The sequence below is a fragment of the Tyto alba genome, unplaced genomic scaffold, assembly GCF_018691265.1.
Source record: "Tyto alba isolate M040663 unplaced genomic scaffold, T.alba_DEE_v4.0 Super-Scaffold_17, whole genome shotgun sequence".
Taxonomy (NCBI): domain Eukaryota; kingdom Metazoa; phylum Chordata; class Aves; order Strigiformes; family Tytonidae; genus Tyto; species Tyto alba.
Window position 1 is genome coordinate 9,027,664 of NW_024881279.1, and position 18,077 is coordinate 9,045,740.

The 18,077-nt window shown below is 43.0% G+C and overlaps 1 protein-coding gene across 2 annotated transcripts in view; it reads left to right on the forward strand.

Annotated features, from left to right (window-relative positions):
• GRIA1 (glutamate ionotropic receptor AMPA type subunit 1) overlaps nt 1-18,077 on the forward strand; it is a 126,645-nt gene that overhangs the window by 51,679 nt on the left and 56,889 nt on the right. For both annotated transcript variants that reach the window (XM_042790063.1, XM_042790062.1), the window contains exons 3-5: nt 10,756-10,995; nt 12,438-12,622; nt 17,552-17,605. In XM_042790063.1, the coding sequence (XP_042645997.1) occupies nt 10,756-10,995; nt 12,438-12,622; nt 17,552-17,605 (479 nt within the window). The remainder of the gene's footprint in view (nt 1-10,755; nt 10,996-12,437; nt 12,623-17,551; nt 17,606-18,077) is intronic.

Here is an 18,077-nt window from a genome sequence, read left to right on the forward strand (position 1 = left end):
AATATCCTCTGTGCCCTCTGACAGCTTGCATCAGCCAGCCTCCCTCCTAGACTGGGAGATATTTTAAAGTAGAACACACACAAGACATCATCACTACTGAAAAGATCAATCAGGTTAGGGAATATTCTCCTGGATCTCCATTTAAGTCCCTCCTTATCCTTTGTTTTACTTTCTGTGGTGAGCCAGCTATATCGTTTCTCTCCTCTCTGCTGGGAAGGTAATTCTCTACTCCGAGGTGGCTATTCAGTGGCTTGCTTTATTGCTGTTTAACATGTATACTTTACAGTACCTCACAGAGGCCTTGTAGTATCGTGCCAGGCATCCTACAAACACATGCAGAGTGACAGTTGCAGCTATAACAGGTACCCATGTGTGTGGGATAACAGGATAAGTGTAATTCTGAGACAATTAGAATTAATAATAATACCCACACATCCTACGTAGGTGTATGGGATATGGCGTATCCCTATGTTTCTTTGAAGGCAACACACACACGGTGTTTAAAAAGGGGGTTGTTTAGGGGTTTTTCTTGTAAATTTAAAAAGTTGCTATCAGAAAAGGGAGTCAGTGTTCTCTTTTCATCTGCATCCAAAGCAAGGATTAAAAGCTAGGCACACCAGGACCATGCCCAATCTGACTTTACAGGGTTTAACAACTGCCTTGCCTGGCTGCAGCTGACTGTGTAGGCTGAAGAGTATTAGGGCTCTGAGATGAAGACACCCAGTGCTTGCACCTGAGTTCAGATATATGCTCAAGAAGTGTTTGGAATCATGGAAGGATCACTGGAGATGGTGTACATACACATGTGTGTCTTTTGTCAGGTTCTTTGGATGCTTTGAATAGAAAAAGCTGGAGTGTTAATAAATGAAATTGTTAATTTCCAGTCTGTTACCAAGAAAGACTTAAAATTAATTGTGTTAGTTCAGTGGCAGGCAAGGATAAGGTTTTATGCACTGTAGCACAAAACAGTTAAAAGTTGGAAATTTAGTGTCAAGAGTGGGAAAACAATAGAGAACGGGGGAGAAAGGAGAAGGGGTTACATGTGGTCACATCCAACTTCATGGGGAGAAGCAGGCTCAGGGCATGATGAGAACACATCATTGCTGACAAAAGAATGACAGTGTGTAGTTGCCCAGGTGCTGTGGCCCAAACTGCTGTGTGACTTGTCATTCTCAGACATATGCTTTCAGTACATGTCACGTATCTTGTTAGTGAAAGCTCAGTGTCTAGGAAGGGTAATGTTTAAAACCACTGTGAGAACTGTCAGAAGCAGAAAGGGGAGTTTTGTATACAGGTCAGACCAGACCTCAGCACTTCCAAGTGTTGGCTGAGATCCCACAGCAGGCACAGAAAATACCATGTGTAGACTCAGGACTGAAGGAGGTCTGCTGGGCCACCCGGCCTCCTGCTGTCACTGGTCACTGGATGAGACCCTCCCACGCAGACCTGCTCTCCCAGTACAGCTATTCTGACTGCCCACCTTGTTGATAAACACATTGCCGTGTCTCTGCATTGAAATTGCCGTACTGAAAGTTAGTCTGTTCTTCAGTTGCCTGCCAAATCACAAAATTTGGTCCTGAGGCTGTAATTCACAGTATGAAATTCAGTGGCCCAAAAGACTGTAATCCTCTAAATTACAGATGGACAAAGCTTCACAAGGCAGGATTGTGATGGAAAATGAAAAGGTATTGAGCTGATGGGGCAGTGAGAGAGGCTGAAACAGAGCTGCAGCTAAAAACAGTCTTGATTGCTACCTTCATTACAAACCTGGAAGAAGGAGTAAATATATCCTAACTGAACTCCATTCCTGCAGCAGATTTCAGAGAATGGCTAATGGAGACATTATTATGAACAGGAAATAATCCTAAAAATCCCCAGAAACAACACAGCTGAGAAAATTTACCAAAATACTGTTTTCTCAATGGGAGGCAACAACACAAATCCCAGGAATGCTACATGGAACAGCCATCTGAAACTGAGACAACAGTTTGGCTTCCAAACTGGCACATCTGCAAAAGCACAGACTAGACAAAATCTGGGAGTCTCTATGCACATTTTATGAAGCAGGTGACGTGGAACCAAAACTGTAATTATCAGGATGAAGAATAATAAAGGAGTTGTTGAAGTAGACATTAACGGCCTTCTTTCCCAATGGAAGTAACATTAATTTTAGAATAACTTTTCCAGGGAAAGTCCATAGTCTGGTTTTTGCATTTTGACCTGCAACCAGTTTCAAGACAGATGCTTACAAAATATCCTCATCAGAACCTGAGGCATGCACTGAAGACAGGCACAGACTTTAATGTCTGTGAACAAATATCACGTATTAGGGAAAGAAAAGAAGCTACTGAAGACAAAATACATTTCATCTGCAGTGAGATCCTCTTTATGTGACACATTTGCTTCCTGTTACTGCTTATCTTCCCCCCTCACACCGCTCACTTCCCTCTTTTTACTCTGTTTTAATAATTTAGCTTTTATAGCCCAGAATTAAATGTTGTGCTGAACTAAGAGCAGTGTGCTATGTACCATAGTAGCATGCTGTGGTTTTGGTGCTTTGCTGTTTTCCTCTGTTGTTGTTCATGGTCCCCAGCAGAAAGTTATACTGTGATACTGTACCTAGTTTTCCTAGTATAGCACTATCTGCAGAAGGACAAATATAATAAAAAAGGCTGTCTAATAAAGCAGCAAAAAGCAAAAATTAGTTCAACCCTCATCCCTTGCTTCTTTTTATAATATGGTTGTCACTTTTTCATTTGCAGTAATCTTGCTTTAATATTTATGATTCTGCTTCAGACATGGAGGGTTTAATGAAGACAATTTTTTTGCTTTCCATTTCATTATAAAAAGTTAGATGAGGGCAGGGACAGTTGGTCTTCCAGAGCCCATGGGGCCCATAAGAATACCTATCTGCAGCTGGGGACCCTATGAGACATCACCGCCCTTCTAGGGGAGCTGCAAGGGAGCTCAAGGTGAGGTTTGTGAGCAGGAGGTAGCAGCTGGTTTTGTAGAGCTTCTACTGCTCCAAGGCAACCCAGCACAGCCAGCATCTTCTGCTCACTTCTTTATAGACTCAGCTTAAAGCTGGCCTGCCCAGCAGAGTTGCTGACAGTGTACAACAATTCTGGCACATGTGTCAACATCAAACGCTTCAAACACCATGCAAGACTCAAGAGCCACAGGTGTGACATCCCTGAAGCAGGAGATGTACTTTTCATTAACCAAATACGATGATTTTTAATGACATAATGTTCCATAATGGGATGTCAGAAGACTATCCCGATTGGGTTTGCTTGCCATGGTTTGACAGTGAACTGTACCCCAGAAATGAGCCAGACTGGCATGTAGGAAAAGAGAATCTTTTTAAAAAAGACTCACATTTTAGAAATGAGACAAGGTGGAAAGGTCAGATCCTCTATTAGAGCTGAAAAATGCAGAATCATTTCCAGGCACCAAAGCCTCTCTGCATGTCTTTTCTGTTTTAAAAAATTATGAAAGCAAGGAGTGCTGTCGAAAATCTGTGACTCTGGTATGGGACACTGGAGAGATGAAGGCAGTAGACAGCAAGAACCTTACACAGCCTGAGAGCATGGCATCAATGCTTCCAGCTCAGAATATGGTCTTGTTTTGGATCTATACAAGCATGGTGCAAGAGACAGTCTCTGACCCAAGGCACTGGAACAGATGGGGCCCAAAGAAAGGCAGTCGCCTTCCTCCACCTCGCAAGCAAAGATCCAAGTCATGATTAGATGACAAACCTGAAACAGAGATGGCACTGGGCCTGTTTCCCCTGACACATAATCTGATCTGTTAGCCACAAGATCCTCATTAGCAAGTCTGTCCCTATTAGAATAATAGCCTGATTCTAACCACAGAAGGAATGGGCTTTTGTAAAGTCTGAATGTTGCTTAAGATGGGCATCATGTCCTTTCAAGTGATGTCTGTTCTCTTTCAATGGGTTAGCCATCATTTGAAGGCTGCCCAGAAAATACAGCTGTCAACTGACATCTTACTTAAGGGGACATCCAAGTCTGCAGATACATGCCTACGTCTCCTTTGGATTCTTGTCCAGAACCCGTTAAAAGATGTTCATGATCTTGGTGTATTTCATTTAGGGGATTTGCATCTAATTCCTATTAAAAGTGTCACCACTGATTGGAAATAGTTTGAGCTTTGACTTCAAACCCTTCAGTATATTTAATTATTGATTTTATATAATTCAGCATAATAATAGCAATCCCAAAATAACAGTATATTTAAAAACAAGCAAAGCAAGCAAGGAAAGTCTTCTCAAACATCTTGGTTTTCCTTCTTTCCTTTTTTCAACAAGCTCAGTGACCCCATTGAGACCTTTGATATTTGGATTTTCTCTTCTGTTTTGTAGTCACACTGGATAAGAACTACATTCAAAGACTCTAGTAGAAAAAGAAAAAGAGGTTTCAAGATGTGAAGTACATAAGTGGAAGAGATAGGATTTTCAGCTGATCCCTTTGACAGAGAGGTTAAAGACAACTTCCCATGGCCACATCTTTTACCACCTTGATTATAATTCAGAAGTACACTTAAACAGCTGAGAGTACATGTTGTTAATTTTTGCTGACAAAAGTGCCATGCTATTTCTGTTTCCTTGAACTCAGTAGCATGTGAGAAAGAAGTATCCCAAATCCAATTTAATCTCGAGGGAAACTTATCATTTGTCAGCCAGGCAAACTAAGACTTATTTGTCAGGCAGACAAACTTAACTAAAAAAATTGAAGCTATCAGCATAAACAGTTATGAGCAGCTCTTCAATCATAATTATTGTTTCAATATGAGGGAAGCAAAGCAGATCTTAATGTAAAAATCAACACTGCACTCCAGCTTCCAAGATGGTTAGAGCAACAGTGCAGGAAAATAATAGGAGGGAGCACACTTCTGTGTCTTTTATATATCTGAAAGAGAAACATATATTTCTTGTGATATCACATCAGCCTGATTTGCAGTTGATCAAATATATGGGACATATCTGCTGTCAGCTAAATACATGCGTGGAGCAATGGGGGAGTGTTGCATTTATTTGGCTTTCCTCTGCTAGAAAAATCTGTGGGAACATGCTGTTGTTGGGATGTGCTGAAGAGATGCGCTCTGGCACCTACGCCACGCTGGAGAACTGTGAGGACAAACATTTGGGAGGAAAGCTGAGCTGATCCTAATTGAAGCAGACACTAGTGCTCTTTCATTGAAATTCCACCAGCTTTGCCAACCTGATGTCAGGTTATCCATCACCGTGTGAGGGTCGCCTTCAGGCAGGGCATGCTAAAAATAAATTACGCATGCAAATTCCCCCTGCTCTTTCCCACATGTGCACACATACATTCCAAGTGAGCAAAGAAAATCTCCACTGCTGTCAATGAGTATGTTTTGGTTCTGTGTCCCAGGAGGTTTGTGCAGATGAGTAGGTGCCACACTGATACTGAGTCTGAAGGCATTTCAGGGCTAGTCTTCAATAGCTTACAGAGGACAGTAGACTGAGCTGACTGTATTATTACACTCTGGCCACACTCATCCTGCAATTTTTAAATTACATTTATTAACTTGCTGTCTGGAGTAAGTGCTGTGTGTGCTGGATTGGGTTGTTTCAAAAATTTGTTCTTATCTTGGAGTCTACATTTCCAAATCGCACTTTTCTTTCCCTGCCGTCCTGGGCTATGAAGAATAGTTTGCTCAAAATCCTCACAACATCTGCAGCTCAGCATTGTATGAATGGCTTTTCTGGAGAGGGTGCAGTGTCTTCCCTCCTAGGTGCATCTCAGGTATGACATCCTCCAGGATTGGGAAGGCCTCTGAGATCTGGCAGGGACGACCATCTGGTTTTTTTTTGTCTTGTTCTGCAACAGAGAACATGAGTGTCATTTGTGGTGAACATCTGGAGATATTTCGTTTAATTGGGTTTTTTACTGCTCTTATGGCTTTGGTTATTAACACTACCTCTGCTACTTCTGCTCTCTGACAGAGGCATGCAGTAGCTGAGCCTCCTGAGAGTCAACTAAACCATTTTATTGGCTCCCTCCAGGGGTAGCTGGGTGAAACTTAATGGTCCATGAGATACAAAAAGTCAGTAGAAATGATCTAATGTCCCTTTCTAGTCTTAAACTCAGTGAAATGGTGAAAATTTTGCTTCTAAAGGAAATGGCAGATGAGCAGTTGCCAGGACCACCTGCCAGGCTTCTTCTCCAGCTGTGTCCATCGGGAGCAGTTCCCTTTTTGTAGTCCTGTTTGCAGATTCTCAGCAGAATTGCACCATTTTCACTCCTGGAGACCAAATCTTCATTCCCATCCTTCTGTACAGCCCTTCTTCCTCCCTCAAATGCTGAGACTATTTCAGTACCTCTTTGTAGTGACCATTTCTGAGGGAAATTTTTTGGTTTCCCTTCTGCTTTTACCAAAACCCAAATGAGATATCTGTTATGTCTGACATCTGTCTTTCACATGGACCAGATCAAACCTCCAGTTCCAAAATATCTCTGGCCCTCCTAAATTCAAAAATCAGGCTTGTGCATCTACTGTCTCTGTATCTGGTTGAGAGCTTTAGCCAAAAAAAACCTACAAGGAATTTTTATAGACTTGAAACATCTTTTTTGCTTTCTTCTTCTGCAGAGAAAATGTGTGATTTAAAGTTGTGGGCACGTATTTTTCTTTTTTCTTGGAAGCATTTGTAAAGGTGGGCAGAGCTACCTCTCTTCAGCTGCCAAGTAGGTGTCCTATCCTGCATGTGCTTTCAGTAAAATTGGTGTTTTCTCTCCCCAATTTAAGTGCTTTACCTTGAATTTTTTCATATGAAAAGAGAAACTTGAAGTAAATTGCAGAACTAGAAATCCTAGAGTATGGGGATTTCAAGCATGGGTGAAGCATGTGTGCTTTTTCCTCATCTGAATTCAAGGACACACCACCTCCACAATGGCTACCTTTCCACAGAGGGAGGAGAGGCCTCCTCCTGCTTTCTCTACCACATCAGTCACTTTTTAACTAACTTAGAAACCTATTTTGATTTTTACTGTAAGGTAGAAGTGTTTTTAGAACAGTCTGAGGAGCTCTCACCTCACATGGCTGCAACAGGCACTGCAGAATTGGGTCCAAAGAGTAGATGGTTGTTGCTGGATTGCCTTTCCAGCATAACCAGGTGACAATCTAGTTAATACCTCTGCTTTTACCTAATTTTGTTCGTGGAATGGCACTAGAGAGCCTCAGTGAGAGATCCTATGCCCGGAGAAGAAGAGAAATGGGATGTCAGTGATGCCTGGTGCAGCACACACTGGGGATGTCCCAGCCAGAAGTCCCAACCTGATCAATTATACAAGACTGATCAGAGTGAATATGGTAGTAGTTATCATGGGTATCAGTCATGATGAACTATATTTTCTGATGGCTTGTTTAGAGGAAAACTATTCTGTAGTTAATTACAAATTCATTGTATGATAATAGCATAGTTACAGCCCAGAATAGAAGTTCTCTGTCTTTCTTTTCCTTTGTGCAGTACAGAGGCCAATAATAGCACATGCAGACTGGCACAAATGTCTGCATTCAAATCCAAGTAAATACTGTGTGCTCATCCTCACATCCTTGGATATGCAAACATTTATGCTGTTGCATTTCACCCGGTTTCCCACCTGCAGGAACGAGCTTCAGAGGCTGAACTGTCCAAATACAACTGCTAGAGCTAATTATCAGATTGACTGCAACTCTCTCTGTAGGAAAAGCCAGGCTGTGGCCATCTGTTAACAGGTAGTTGGCACAAGGCTTCTAAAGCAGGATGCTATCACCCGCCAATTGACCAGAAGAGATCAACATTTTGGACCTTCCATTCCAACATGATCTTTATCCCTACTATGCTTCTTAATCTTTTTAGAAAATAAATAAATAGAGGCTAGTGGCTGCTAAGGAACTGATAAGCTCCCTCCCCACTAGAAAAACAAAGAGAGTTTAAAATATTTTCTTCCTCTAGTTAAGGTTCACAATTATTAATAATATGTTATTAAGAAGTTGCAGAGCAATCAAATGAGAACACAATTGTTAATAAATTTACTTAACAAAACAATCAAAGGAAATATAAAGAAATTCCTGTGATCTCATAGTATATTAAATAAGTGGCAAGTAACTTCTTTTTAGTTTTGCTAGGTAAATTCATTTGGGACATTTCTAATTTAAAATAGCACTGAGATTTAAATAATTTTGCAGCCACCACTTCCACATTATGCTGAGTTCAGTCCCAGAAAGGTGGCTGCAGTTCTCACTCTTCATTTTTCCAGATTAACTGACATAACAGTTTCTTTGTATTTCTTTGGGTGATAACCCTCAGCAAGCCTTTTTTTTTTCCAAATTAGCTGCCTTTTCCATGGCCCCTCTTAGTCTGAAAGTACAAAGTGAGCTAGGGTTCTTTCCAAACTTACTAATGATAAAGACTGTTCATTCTCCCAGTCATCTTTGGTGCAGTCTGTTTCAAACACTGGATTGATGAGTGTCTCAGAACAGTGTAGGAGGGCTGCCTGAGCATGACTGAGCCACAGATTTAAAAAAAAAAAAATCTAAAAAGTAATAGATTCATTTCAAATAGAAAATAAAATTCATGGAAACTATAGTTTTCCCAAAACAAAACAAGCCAGCTAAGTTTATTGTCTGCATTATTAATTGTACTAGATTGTTCAGCTGCCCTGAGTATGTCACTTTAATCATTCGGTGAGTCTGAAGCCTGGGTCTCTGGAGAACATGTTCTGATCTCTCACATATGGTATATGGCACTGTTCATTAGACCCACTGGTCCAGTCACATGGAAATGATGTTCAGACTATTTCTATCTGTATCTGCTACTTTTCTTCCTGAATGTGTCAGTCTCATGATGAGGACGGTGACTCCAGCTGATACAGACACAATTGCTGATTTGCAGAGAGACACTGCTGTGAAAATAAAGATAAGAGGGTTTCATTTCTGTTATGGTTCGGGCTTTGAAAGAAGACCCTGCCCCAAGAAACACAAATTCCCTTGGGGAAGGAGGATGCTGAGCAGTGAAAAGAGAATGGGCCACCTTGGGACAAACTGCTGGTCTGGGATGACCAAAAACTGAGCTCAGCTCCAAGAGGAAGGAAAAATTCTCACCAGTGTCATGAGATTCAGCTCTCAGCTCTCAACACTCTGAGCTGTTTCAAAACTCCAACTGCTTTGTTTTGGTGGTGAGATGGGAGCAGGGACTCGCTTTGCACAGTGAGAAGTAGAATTTCTTGCTCTTTCCTCTGAATATTTGATGCTAGCATTAAAGACATGAGGAACTAGGTAATCTTATTCAGGATGGCTGTAAACCAACCAGGAATGACTTCTGGTCCCCACTGGAGGGACAGAGCTTGGATGGAGCCCAGCTAAGGATGCAGTAAGCTCATGTTTAGCAGCCTGTCTCCAGCCACACATGCAGAAGGTTTGGTACTGGTAGCTATGAGCAGAAACCAGGTCAAGGGATTCCCAAGCAGCACAGAGTGCTTGCCAGGGGACCCCAAAATGTCACATCCACTTCTCACCCTGCACTCTGTTGAGGAGGGACTGGCAAGCGATGTGTGAAATGTTGAGTCAGTATAAATGTCACAACCAAAGGTCTTCAGAGTCAGAGTGACAACAGGAGGAGACACTAGTGCCGGGAGTTCTGACACAGGGAAAACGCTGTCACTGCCACCACCTCCAGCTTGGAGATTTATTGATGGTAACTTGGGATGTGCCATAAACAGGGGTGATATTAAATGAGTCTGACTGTCTCAGGGGCTAAGTTTTACAACCCAAAGTGTGAACTCTCTCTGCGTCACTGAGATCCTGAGGCATTTTTCCAGCAGCTCTCACAATCTCATTAAGTGCTCTCCCGAGAAGGGCTCTGACCTGAGAGCGCCCTCCCTGCGCAACACAGCACCAGCTGTTGAGATCAGACATAATTATCTGCCAGAGAACCCAGTGAGCACTCCTCATGGAGACCTCCCAGGCCACCACCACTACCTCACTGGACCCACAGCCTTCCCTGCCATGGCTTTGTGAGGAAACTACTAATTGCCACACAGATGTCCCCAAGTACCAGCTCACCCCTGGTGTCAGAGGCTTTGATCTCAGTGCCAGCAGCTCATGCTCCAGGACGAACCTCCCTGCAGCTGTGCTATGACTACACTGAACCTAGGTGAACCTTTGCTGAGATGCCCTCTCAGTGTGGTCTCAGCTTCTGAGGTCAAACCCATGGTTTCCTCCTGGAGACATTAGCTGCAAAGGGCTGTGCTGTCATGCAAATGCTTTCCTTCTGCTCCTTGAATGCATCTGGGGCTGCAATAGCAAGCTCTAACTGCAGCCTTTCTCCTCCATAATGAAACAGCTCCACGGGCAGGAGAGCTGCCATTGCAAGGAGGCAAGGCTTGGTGAGCCACCGTGCTTTTCTACAGTGGTTCCTTTGTTCGGATAACACATTTTATCCCAGAAGCAGCAAAATCTCGAGCAGGACCCTGGGGATGCTGAATTCACTCTTCTGTGTCATTTCTGCCTATCAAAGGTAAAGCAGATCTGTGGAGACCAAGGGCAGAGCACCCCATGGCCACAAACCCTGTTCTTCACAGGTTGCATTCACCAACCCACAGGCCTCAGGGAAAATTATCTAGTCCAGAGAATGTGCAGCTTATCTCAGGGAAAAAGTTTATTTTGATGACTTCCCTGAGAAACCTCCTTGTCCTTCTGCCTTCACAACCTTTCTCTCTGCTCCTCCAGTCTGCTCACAGTTCTCCAAGGGTGTCTACGCCATCTTTGGATTTTACGAGAGGAGGACCGTCAACATGCTCACGTCTTTCTGCGGGGCTCTCCACGTCTGCTTTATAACACCAAGCTTCCCTGTTGAAACATCCAACCAGTTTGTTCTCCAGCTTCGCCCAGAGCTCCAGGATGCGCTCATCAGTGTCATTGAGCACTACAGCTGGCAAAAGTTTGTGTACATTTATGATGCTGATCGGGGTAAGTCACAAGTACTTGGGAAGGGTTACCAGGCAATTAAACATAGTGGACTAGATGCAGTCCTTGCCTCAAGACGTTCTCTTACTGTGGGTTGCTGGAGGCTAAGAAGGTGGCTAAAGGAAGGGTCACCCTATGCCTTCACTGTTCTCTATTCCTTTTCTAAATATCCATTACTGATGAAGGTAAGCATTGATCTAGAAGAAGCATTTAGCCTGACCTAGTATGTCTCTGTTCCTAGGGTCAGGTCTGAACCCCATCCACATGAGGGAAATATTCGATGTGTAAGCGTTTGGAGTTTCCAATGGGGAAATTGTTTATATTGAATAGGTCCCATACTGAATTTGTCTGTCCAACTCAAGGACACCAATCCCCACATTTATAAACATGAGCCAACAGCTGCTCAGGCCTCATCTGAGCCCACATCCAGATGTGGTATGTGTGTGTGTGTTTCTGGCAGGTAGCTAGGAAAACTCCAAGTTCCCTGCATTAGTGCATGTTAGTTGTCTATCTAAAATAACACAAGCCTTTGTTGGTTTCTTGGAAGATATTATCTAACCTTCTAAACTGTGAACAGGGCTAGTGAGCTCATTGCTCTGTGATTCAGTTTCCCCAGCTCTCAGTTGCCTTTAAAGCTCCAAGCTTGGAGGTTGAGAGCAAAATGGTCTTGTGGAGGACAGCGCAAAGGTAAGGGTCATTCACAGCTCTGTTCTGGAAGTTATCATTAGCCCTTTCAGGGACAGGATGACCTTAAGAGACAAAGAGAAGGTATAAAAACATCCCACTCTGCTTTCTGTTGCCATGAGGCAAGGGTACACTGAATATCCAAAAAGGACTGCAATAGGCAGGGTTCCCTCTCAGGAATCCAGGGTGGTGCTGACTTTGTGTAAATCCTCTGGAAGGCTATGCACGTAATTTAGTTAAAATCTTTTTAAAAATAATTAAGTTTTCTGATGAGATGCTGCTGAGAGAGATGGGGACACTGAATATGATTGTGTACTGTGATTGCTGAGGGTGTCTCTGATCCTAGAAGCATATAGCCTAAACAGATCAAAGATGAGAAGGGAACTATGGCCCAGAGAAATCAAGTGATTTGGGTAGTAACAGACAAGAAGACAGGAATTAGAGCTCTTATCTGAATCCCACAGCAGGGTCTGATCAACGAAACTGATCTGCAGATTATGAGGGAAAACTAGGCCTGGAATCATCCTATTTTCCTGTGCTAGGACAGAAAATGCAAGAGTCATTAATTCTAGCCCAACTGTGTTTGGGTTGGATGCTAGACTATTAGCTGCTCTCTGTAGTTCTGCTGCACTCTTGCGATGCTGTATCCAGCCTGGCTTGAGGCAGCTTCACAGGCTGTCAGAAGTGAGGAAAGATGTCACTGCACAACTAAAACCTGGTTCTCCCCCTATTCTTCTCTTCCCCCTCTCTTCCCATCTTAGGGTTGTCAGTCCTACAGAAAGTGCTGGACACTGCAGCTGAGAAGAACTGGCAGGTGACAGCTGTCAACATCCTGACAACAACAGAAGAGGGTTACCGCATGCTCTTCCAGGAGCTGGACAAGAAGAAGGAACGGCTGGTGGTGGTGGACTGTGAATCTGAGCGGCTGAACATCATCCTCAGCAAGGTTGTGTTGATGAGCGTCTTCTGGGAGGGGTCTTGTACACAGGACGAGAAGGGTTGTTTCTCCTGGAGACGTTCTCTCTATTCTTGTCCGATCCATTTCTCATTGTGGCTCTCATTGGATGTGGTATATGTGCATTGCAGCAGGCTGCTGAGCTTGCAGATGTTTCTCCGTTGTGTTATTGTGGAAAACTGTAAAGCCATATAAATACTAGGAGTTGTAATATATTCAAGTTGAGTGAGCTCTGCTGCTCCATGTTCCTTACTTGTTTGATTCCTCTGCTGAGCCCTTTATACCCCCTTATTACCAAATGAGTTTGCTTTGTACTAATTCCTCCAAACAGCACACACAAGATGTGGCACTTCCTTATTCTGCTGAGTTTTTCTGCAGTTTTCCCACCTCGTGTGAGTTAGGGTGGAGGTGTGATTCAACACTGCCAGACTCCTGGTTCTCCAGGCTCCATGTGCTGCACCAAATTCTCACAACCAGTGCCAGCAGGACAGAGATGGTGAAGCTTTATTGTACATTTGCATTGCCTTCAGGAGCACTGTCTCCAGATCAGGCTAGAGCTCACCATCCTTCCAGAGCATGCAGACTGTAGCAGGATTGGGTGCTTCCAGATTTAATCATGCCTTGCCACAAGAGACACATTCATTCAAAGCCATCTCTGGCTGTTTTGTCAGCTCATGGCCACAAGACAGATGGGATATGCAACAGAGGACTCAGCAACTAGGTTGGGTGCCCTGACTTACTTGTCCTCAATCTAGACAGGTCACACAGTAGTGCAGAGCCAAATTTTCCTCCATGCCTCCCTAGTGCTTTCCCTATGTCCTGAATGTGGACTTTTGTGGACAGGAGACCAGTGCAAGCCCATGGACAGGTCTCAGTCCACACTTGTGTCCTCTCTTCAACTCCACCCGCAGGAATTTTCCCTTTCACATCTACAGCCAAGGCTTTCCCCACGGCTGGGACTCCCATCCCGCTTGGCTTAGAAAGGGACCCACAGTGCCACACAGACCGTGTGCTCTGACTCCCGCTACTGTACTTCTCATAACCATCTCACTCTTACCTCGTGCTTCACATGTCACCTTGTCTAAGCTACCTGTCATCTCCCGTCTCACACTTCAGCTGCTCACTGTCTGGAGCAAGGACTGCCATTTCACCAGCTGCACGGCTCAGCAACAAGCACAATCCATCCTTGTTGGATGTCTCTGGGTGCTACTCTATTATATATAACAACAAAGCAGGTAGCAGGTTTTAACCTCAAAGTAAAAGTCATGCTTGTGAAGGAGAGACCAGATTATTCTGGAGTGTAAAGTCTTCTTTCTGACCACATTGTTGTTGCAGTTGAACAAAAATTTTGACAAGAACTAGGCAGTGAGTTTGCCTTTTCTGCGGGCTTTTCTCTAGGATATATCAGATTTCTGGGCTTAATGATGTTGGGTTTTTAAGCCTGTTTTTTCTAACAGGAAGTTAAGTTTTGTCATCAAATATTATCTAGTTTTCCTAATATGAGCAGGAAAATAAGTCTGTCTTTCAAACGTTTTCACAAGCAAGAGTTAAACTTAGAGATAAGTAAAGCTATTTACAAGAAGACTAAAAATCCAGATCTTGTGATTTTTTGTTTTGTAATGCTGTAAAAAACATCCATTTCCAGGGAAAAGAAGGACTATATTGTGTTTTCCCACATTAAAGACAGCACAATTCCAACAGATGTCTGTGCCTAGGAGGTAACACTCCTGTTTAAGAATAGGACTGTGAATAACTTTTTCAGACCTGTGTAGTCCATTTTTATCCTCGTTTGCCTTCTTGTTCTGAGTCCAAAGGGATTTCTGAGAGCAGAGATAGTTATCCCAGTGTACAAAGGGGATGCCAGGTCTTTCATGACATGTAGATGGCTGGAGGGAGTCAAAGAAAGTGTTTGGCTCTTTATCATGTGAAATTAAGCTGGGACTTAAACTCGGGCTTGAGGATGGTCTCTCAGCTCACCGCACCAGTAACCTCTGCGTGGATGTCACTGCTCTGTTTATTCTGTCTCTTTGAGTGTCTGAGGTGTTCAAAGAGCTGCCTCAGCCTCTCAGGGATGTTTTAATGCATTTATCTTCTTCTCTGACAAGCCTGTCTATGTCTTTCGGTGACTGTGGATTTGTGCTCCCTCGTGAACAGAAGAGCTGGGGATGGCTGTTTGGCATCAGTCTCTCACACATACACACTGACGCTTGCACACAGTTTTAATTTCTTCTCCTCACTCCATACACATAACACAACCACTGCTGACTTCAGCAAGGAAGTCTTCACATTCTGGAGACAGTAGCTGTAGAGGAGCCAGTGTTCAATGTGTTAATGACATGTGGGAAAATGACCTGATTTTTTTCTCAGAGATTTCTCTGTGTCATGTCTCAAGGGCATGTTTTATCTTTGCCGAGGTAACTATCGTTTATGAGCCAGGCCTTGGTTCAGGGCAGGATATCCGTGGGGCTGCGCTGTGTAGCCTTAATAGGATAAGTAAGCTGTGGGTTGTATTCCATCAAAGCTCTGTATTGTTTCTTCCTTGTCTCTCATTAAAATGAATAACTGGAATATCTCCTTTGCCACTGTTTCACTCAGAGAGGATTTCTCTCTAATAGATGTCAAACTGGCCCATTAAGAAGTGGGTAATGAAACCTAGGTGGCCCAAGTGAGCTATCAGCATGCAGCCCGGCACAGCCTCTCACCATGTTCAGGCTAAGTGATAAATGCTATTATAACCTCAGCTTGCTACCACCGTCCGGACACATTAGGACTGAGCAAGCATTTTAAAATAAATTAAGATCACAAATAACTGTGTAAAACACAGGAAGCAAGCCTCATAATTCAGGTGGATGGGCTGAAAGATTAACAGCTCAGGGAAAGCTGGATGGCAGCCCTCTCTGGTTCATTGACTCTGACACCTAATAAAATAACAAAGGGAGAGTTTGGGCAGAAGGAGCCAATGCCGGCTATTGTTGACACAGGAGAAATGGAGAATTGGATCGTAATTCTTAGACATCCCAGTGCCCTGGAGATGCTCTTTCCTCCCACAGGGTCTGGGACTTACTGCAAAGGTCAGTCTCAGTTGATGAATGGAAGGGGACAAGTTAGGTCTGGTTTTGCTTCTCAGATATGGCAATGGAAGATACTCAGAAAATTACCTTAATAAGAGTATATACCTTTATAGCCTTATGTATATAGAGTTTCTTCTGAGGGTTCCAGACTGCTCAGAAGAAGCCATACTGAGGGTTCCTGTGTGGAGAACCACAGGACAGTGAAGCTGTGAAGCTGGTGGAGCTGACATTACTTGTGCAAGAAACTGCTACTAAATGAAGCATGCATTGGAGTTAATTGCTGCCCACATTAATGCTGGGAACCAGATGAGTTTTAATGTGCATACAAGAGCACTTCATGAGAGAAATGCTAAGGTGGATCAACCAGTTGCACAGAACAAGTGTCAATTCATTTATAATCCATTTGGAAATCCCTAAATGACTGCTCATGATAATCTGGGAGTGCTGTCCCATTGGGAGGATCAGTCTGTACGTGCCCCCATCTAATGCTTCACAAACAACTGCTACCAGCCTGGGATCAGAGAGAAGTCCTGAGTAGACTGATCCTCGTTGCATCTGACATGGTAGTCATTTTATTATCGTTCTGTCTGTGAGGATCTTTCTGGGCTCACTACTGTTTGTGTAGATTTTGCCTGAGCTTTGGCAATGCAGGCAGTAATTCAGAATCAATTCATATAACAAAGGAAATAAGAGGTAATGTTGCCAGCAAAGAAAGCTTATGGAAATAACTCACTTCTCCTAGAAACTGGCAATTCTTGTGCCTTTACAGGTTCAGAGGACATGTTGGTTTGTTTGTTTTTTTTTGTTTTTTTTTTTTTTTTACTGTCTTCTTTCTGTATGTGGATTGGCTCAAATGCAAATGGTATCTGGCTCTAGTAACCTGACAAGAATTTAACAGTGCTACTGGAAATCAGTGGAGAGGAATCTCAGTGGAAACATGGAACCAGCAAGAATAATGTGATTTTTTAGCTGTATTCTTTCTGTATCTTTCTAAATCAAGGGAGGAAAAAACAGTTAGGGACCATCTGATCAATGACTGTCCCCCATAATCACAGGCAAGCCTGCAACAGATGGTGCTTTTCTACCTAGACAAGGGAAACTTTATCAGCTAACATAGAAACTTTCACGTTACAGATCTGTAAGCAAAAAATCTAAATCTGCAAGCACCAGGAAGAAAGGAGTAAGTGGCAAAGAGTATATATATATTGGGACACCATGAATATGAAGATATAAATAAACTCAATGAATGTGCAAGGGTAATTGTCCGTGATTGGCCCAGGCAGCTTCATTCTGGAGATGTGGTTTGAAGCTACTCCAATGCACTAAAGGAGAAAAACTGCCCTATAGTCTAAACCTCTTGACATCCCGCCCTCATAGGTGTCTGCAGCAGGGACTCTAGCTTGGGGGATGTGCCAAATAGCTCTCTAGTCGTCTGATGTTTCAGCTGCATTCACAGGACAAATGGACCCCTGGTCCTGACTTTGTTTCTTTAGTGTCTGAAATATAAATCTTGTTTAATCTCTCTTTTTTTTTTTTTTTAAAAAAAAAAAAACACTTTTTCTCCCCCTGAGGCCATAGAAGACAGGTTGGTTTACGAAGTTTACTCTCCCTGCATGTGGAATTTGTTTGGGGATCTCGTCCTGTCTAACTTCAGACTTACTGTTCAAATATGATGTGTGAACTCTCTGTCCTTCCTCTAACAAGATTGTGAACTTTTATTTTGCTATGTCTTCCTGTCCACAACTGAACAGTCTCACTGGGGGAAAGTGGGGGGGGAGGAAGGACAGACAAATTAAGCTCTTCTTCTTTATCTGGTCTCTGTTAAATATCCTTGGTTTTTATCTTGCAGATCATCAAGCTCGAAAAAAATGGGAACGGGTACCACTACATTCTGGCAAATTTGGTGAGTTACTCTCACTGGTGAGATTTTTTTTGATATCTCATATTTTGTAAAACATTATACTTATAGTTACTGAGCTAGACATCTTTTTTCTCACTGACCTTTTGGGTGAAAAAAAAATATCAAAGTTCTTTTGGTGTTCTCCTTGTGGGGTTATAGCTAGTTTTAACCCCATTTCAGTATGTGTCCCCCAGGCAAAGTGTTTCACAGCCACCCTGAGAGCCCCACTAATGGCAGACCCATTAATGATAATACACCAAGATCCCTCTGACCTTCCAGTAAAAACAAAATATGTGCCTATTCTGCAACTTGGTGCTAAATCAAATCTGACTGTCATGGCTCTAAGGAATTAATTTGATGTAAAGATTTCTTTAAGGAAATGATTCTGCCTTTAGTGCAGGGAGATGGTCCCTGAGGACAGAGCAGTATTGGGCAGCAGCAGGGCCACCTTTCTGGAGAAATTTGCTGTCCTCTC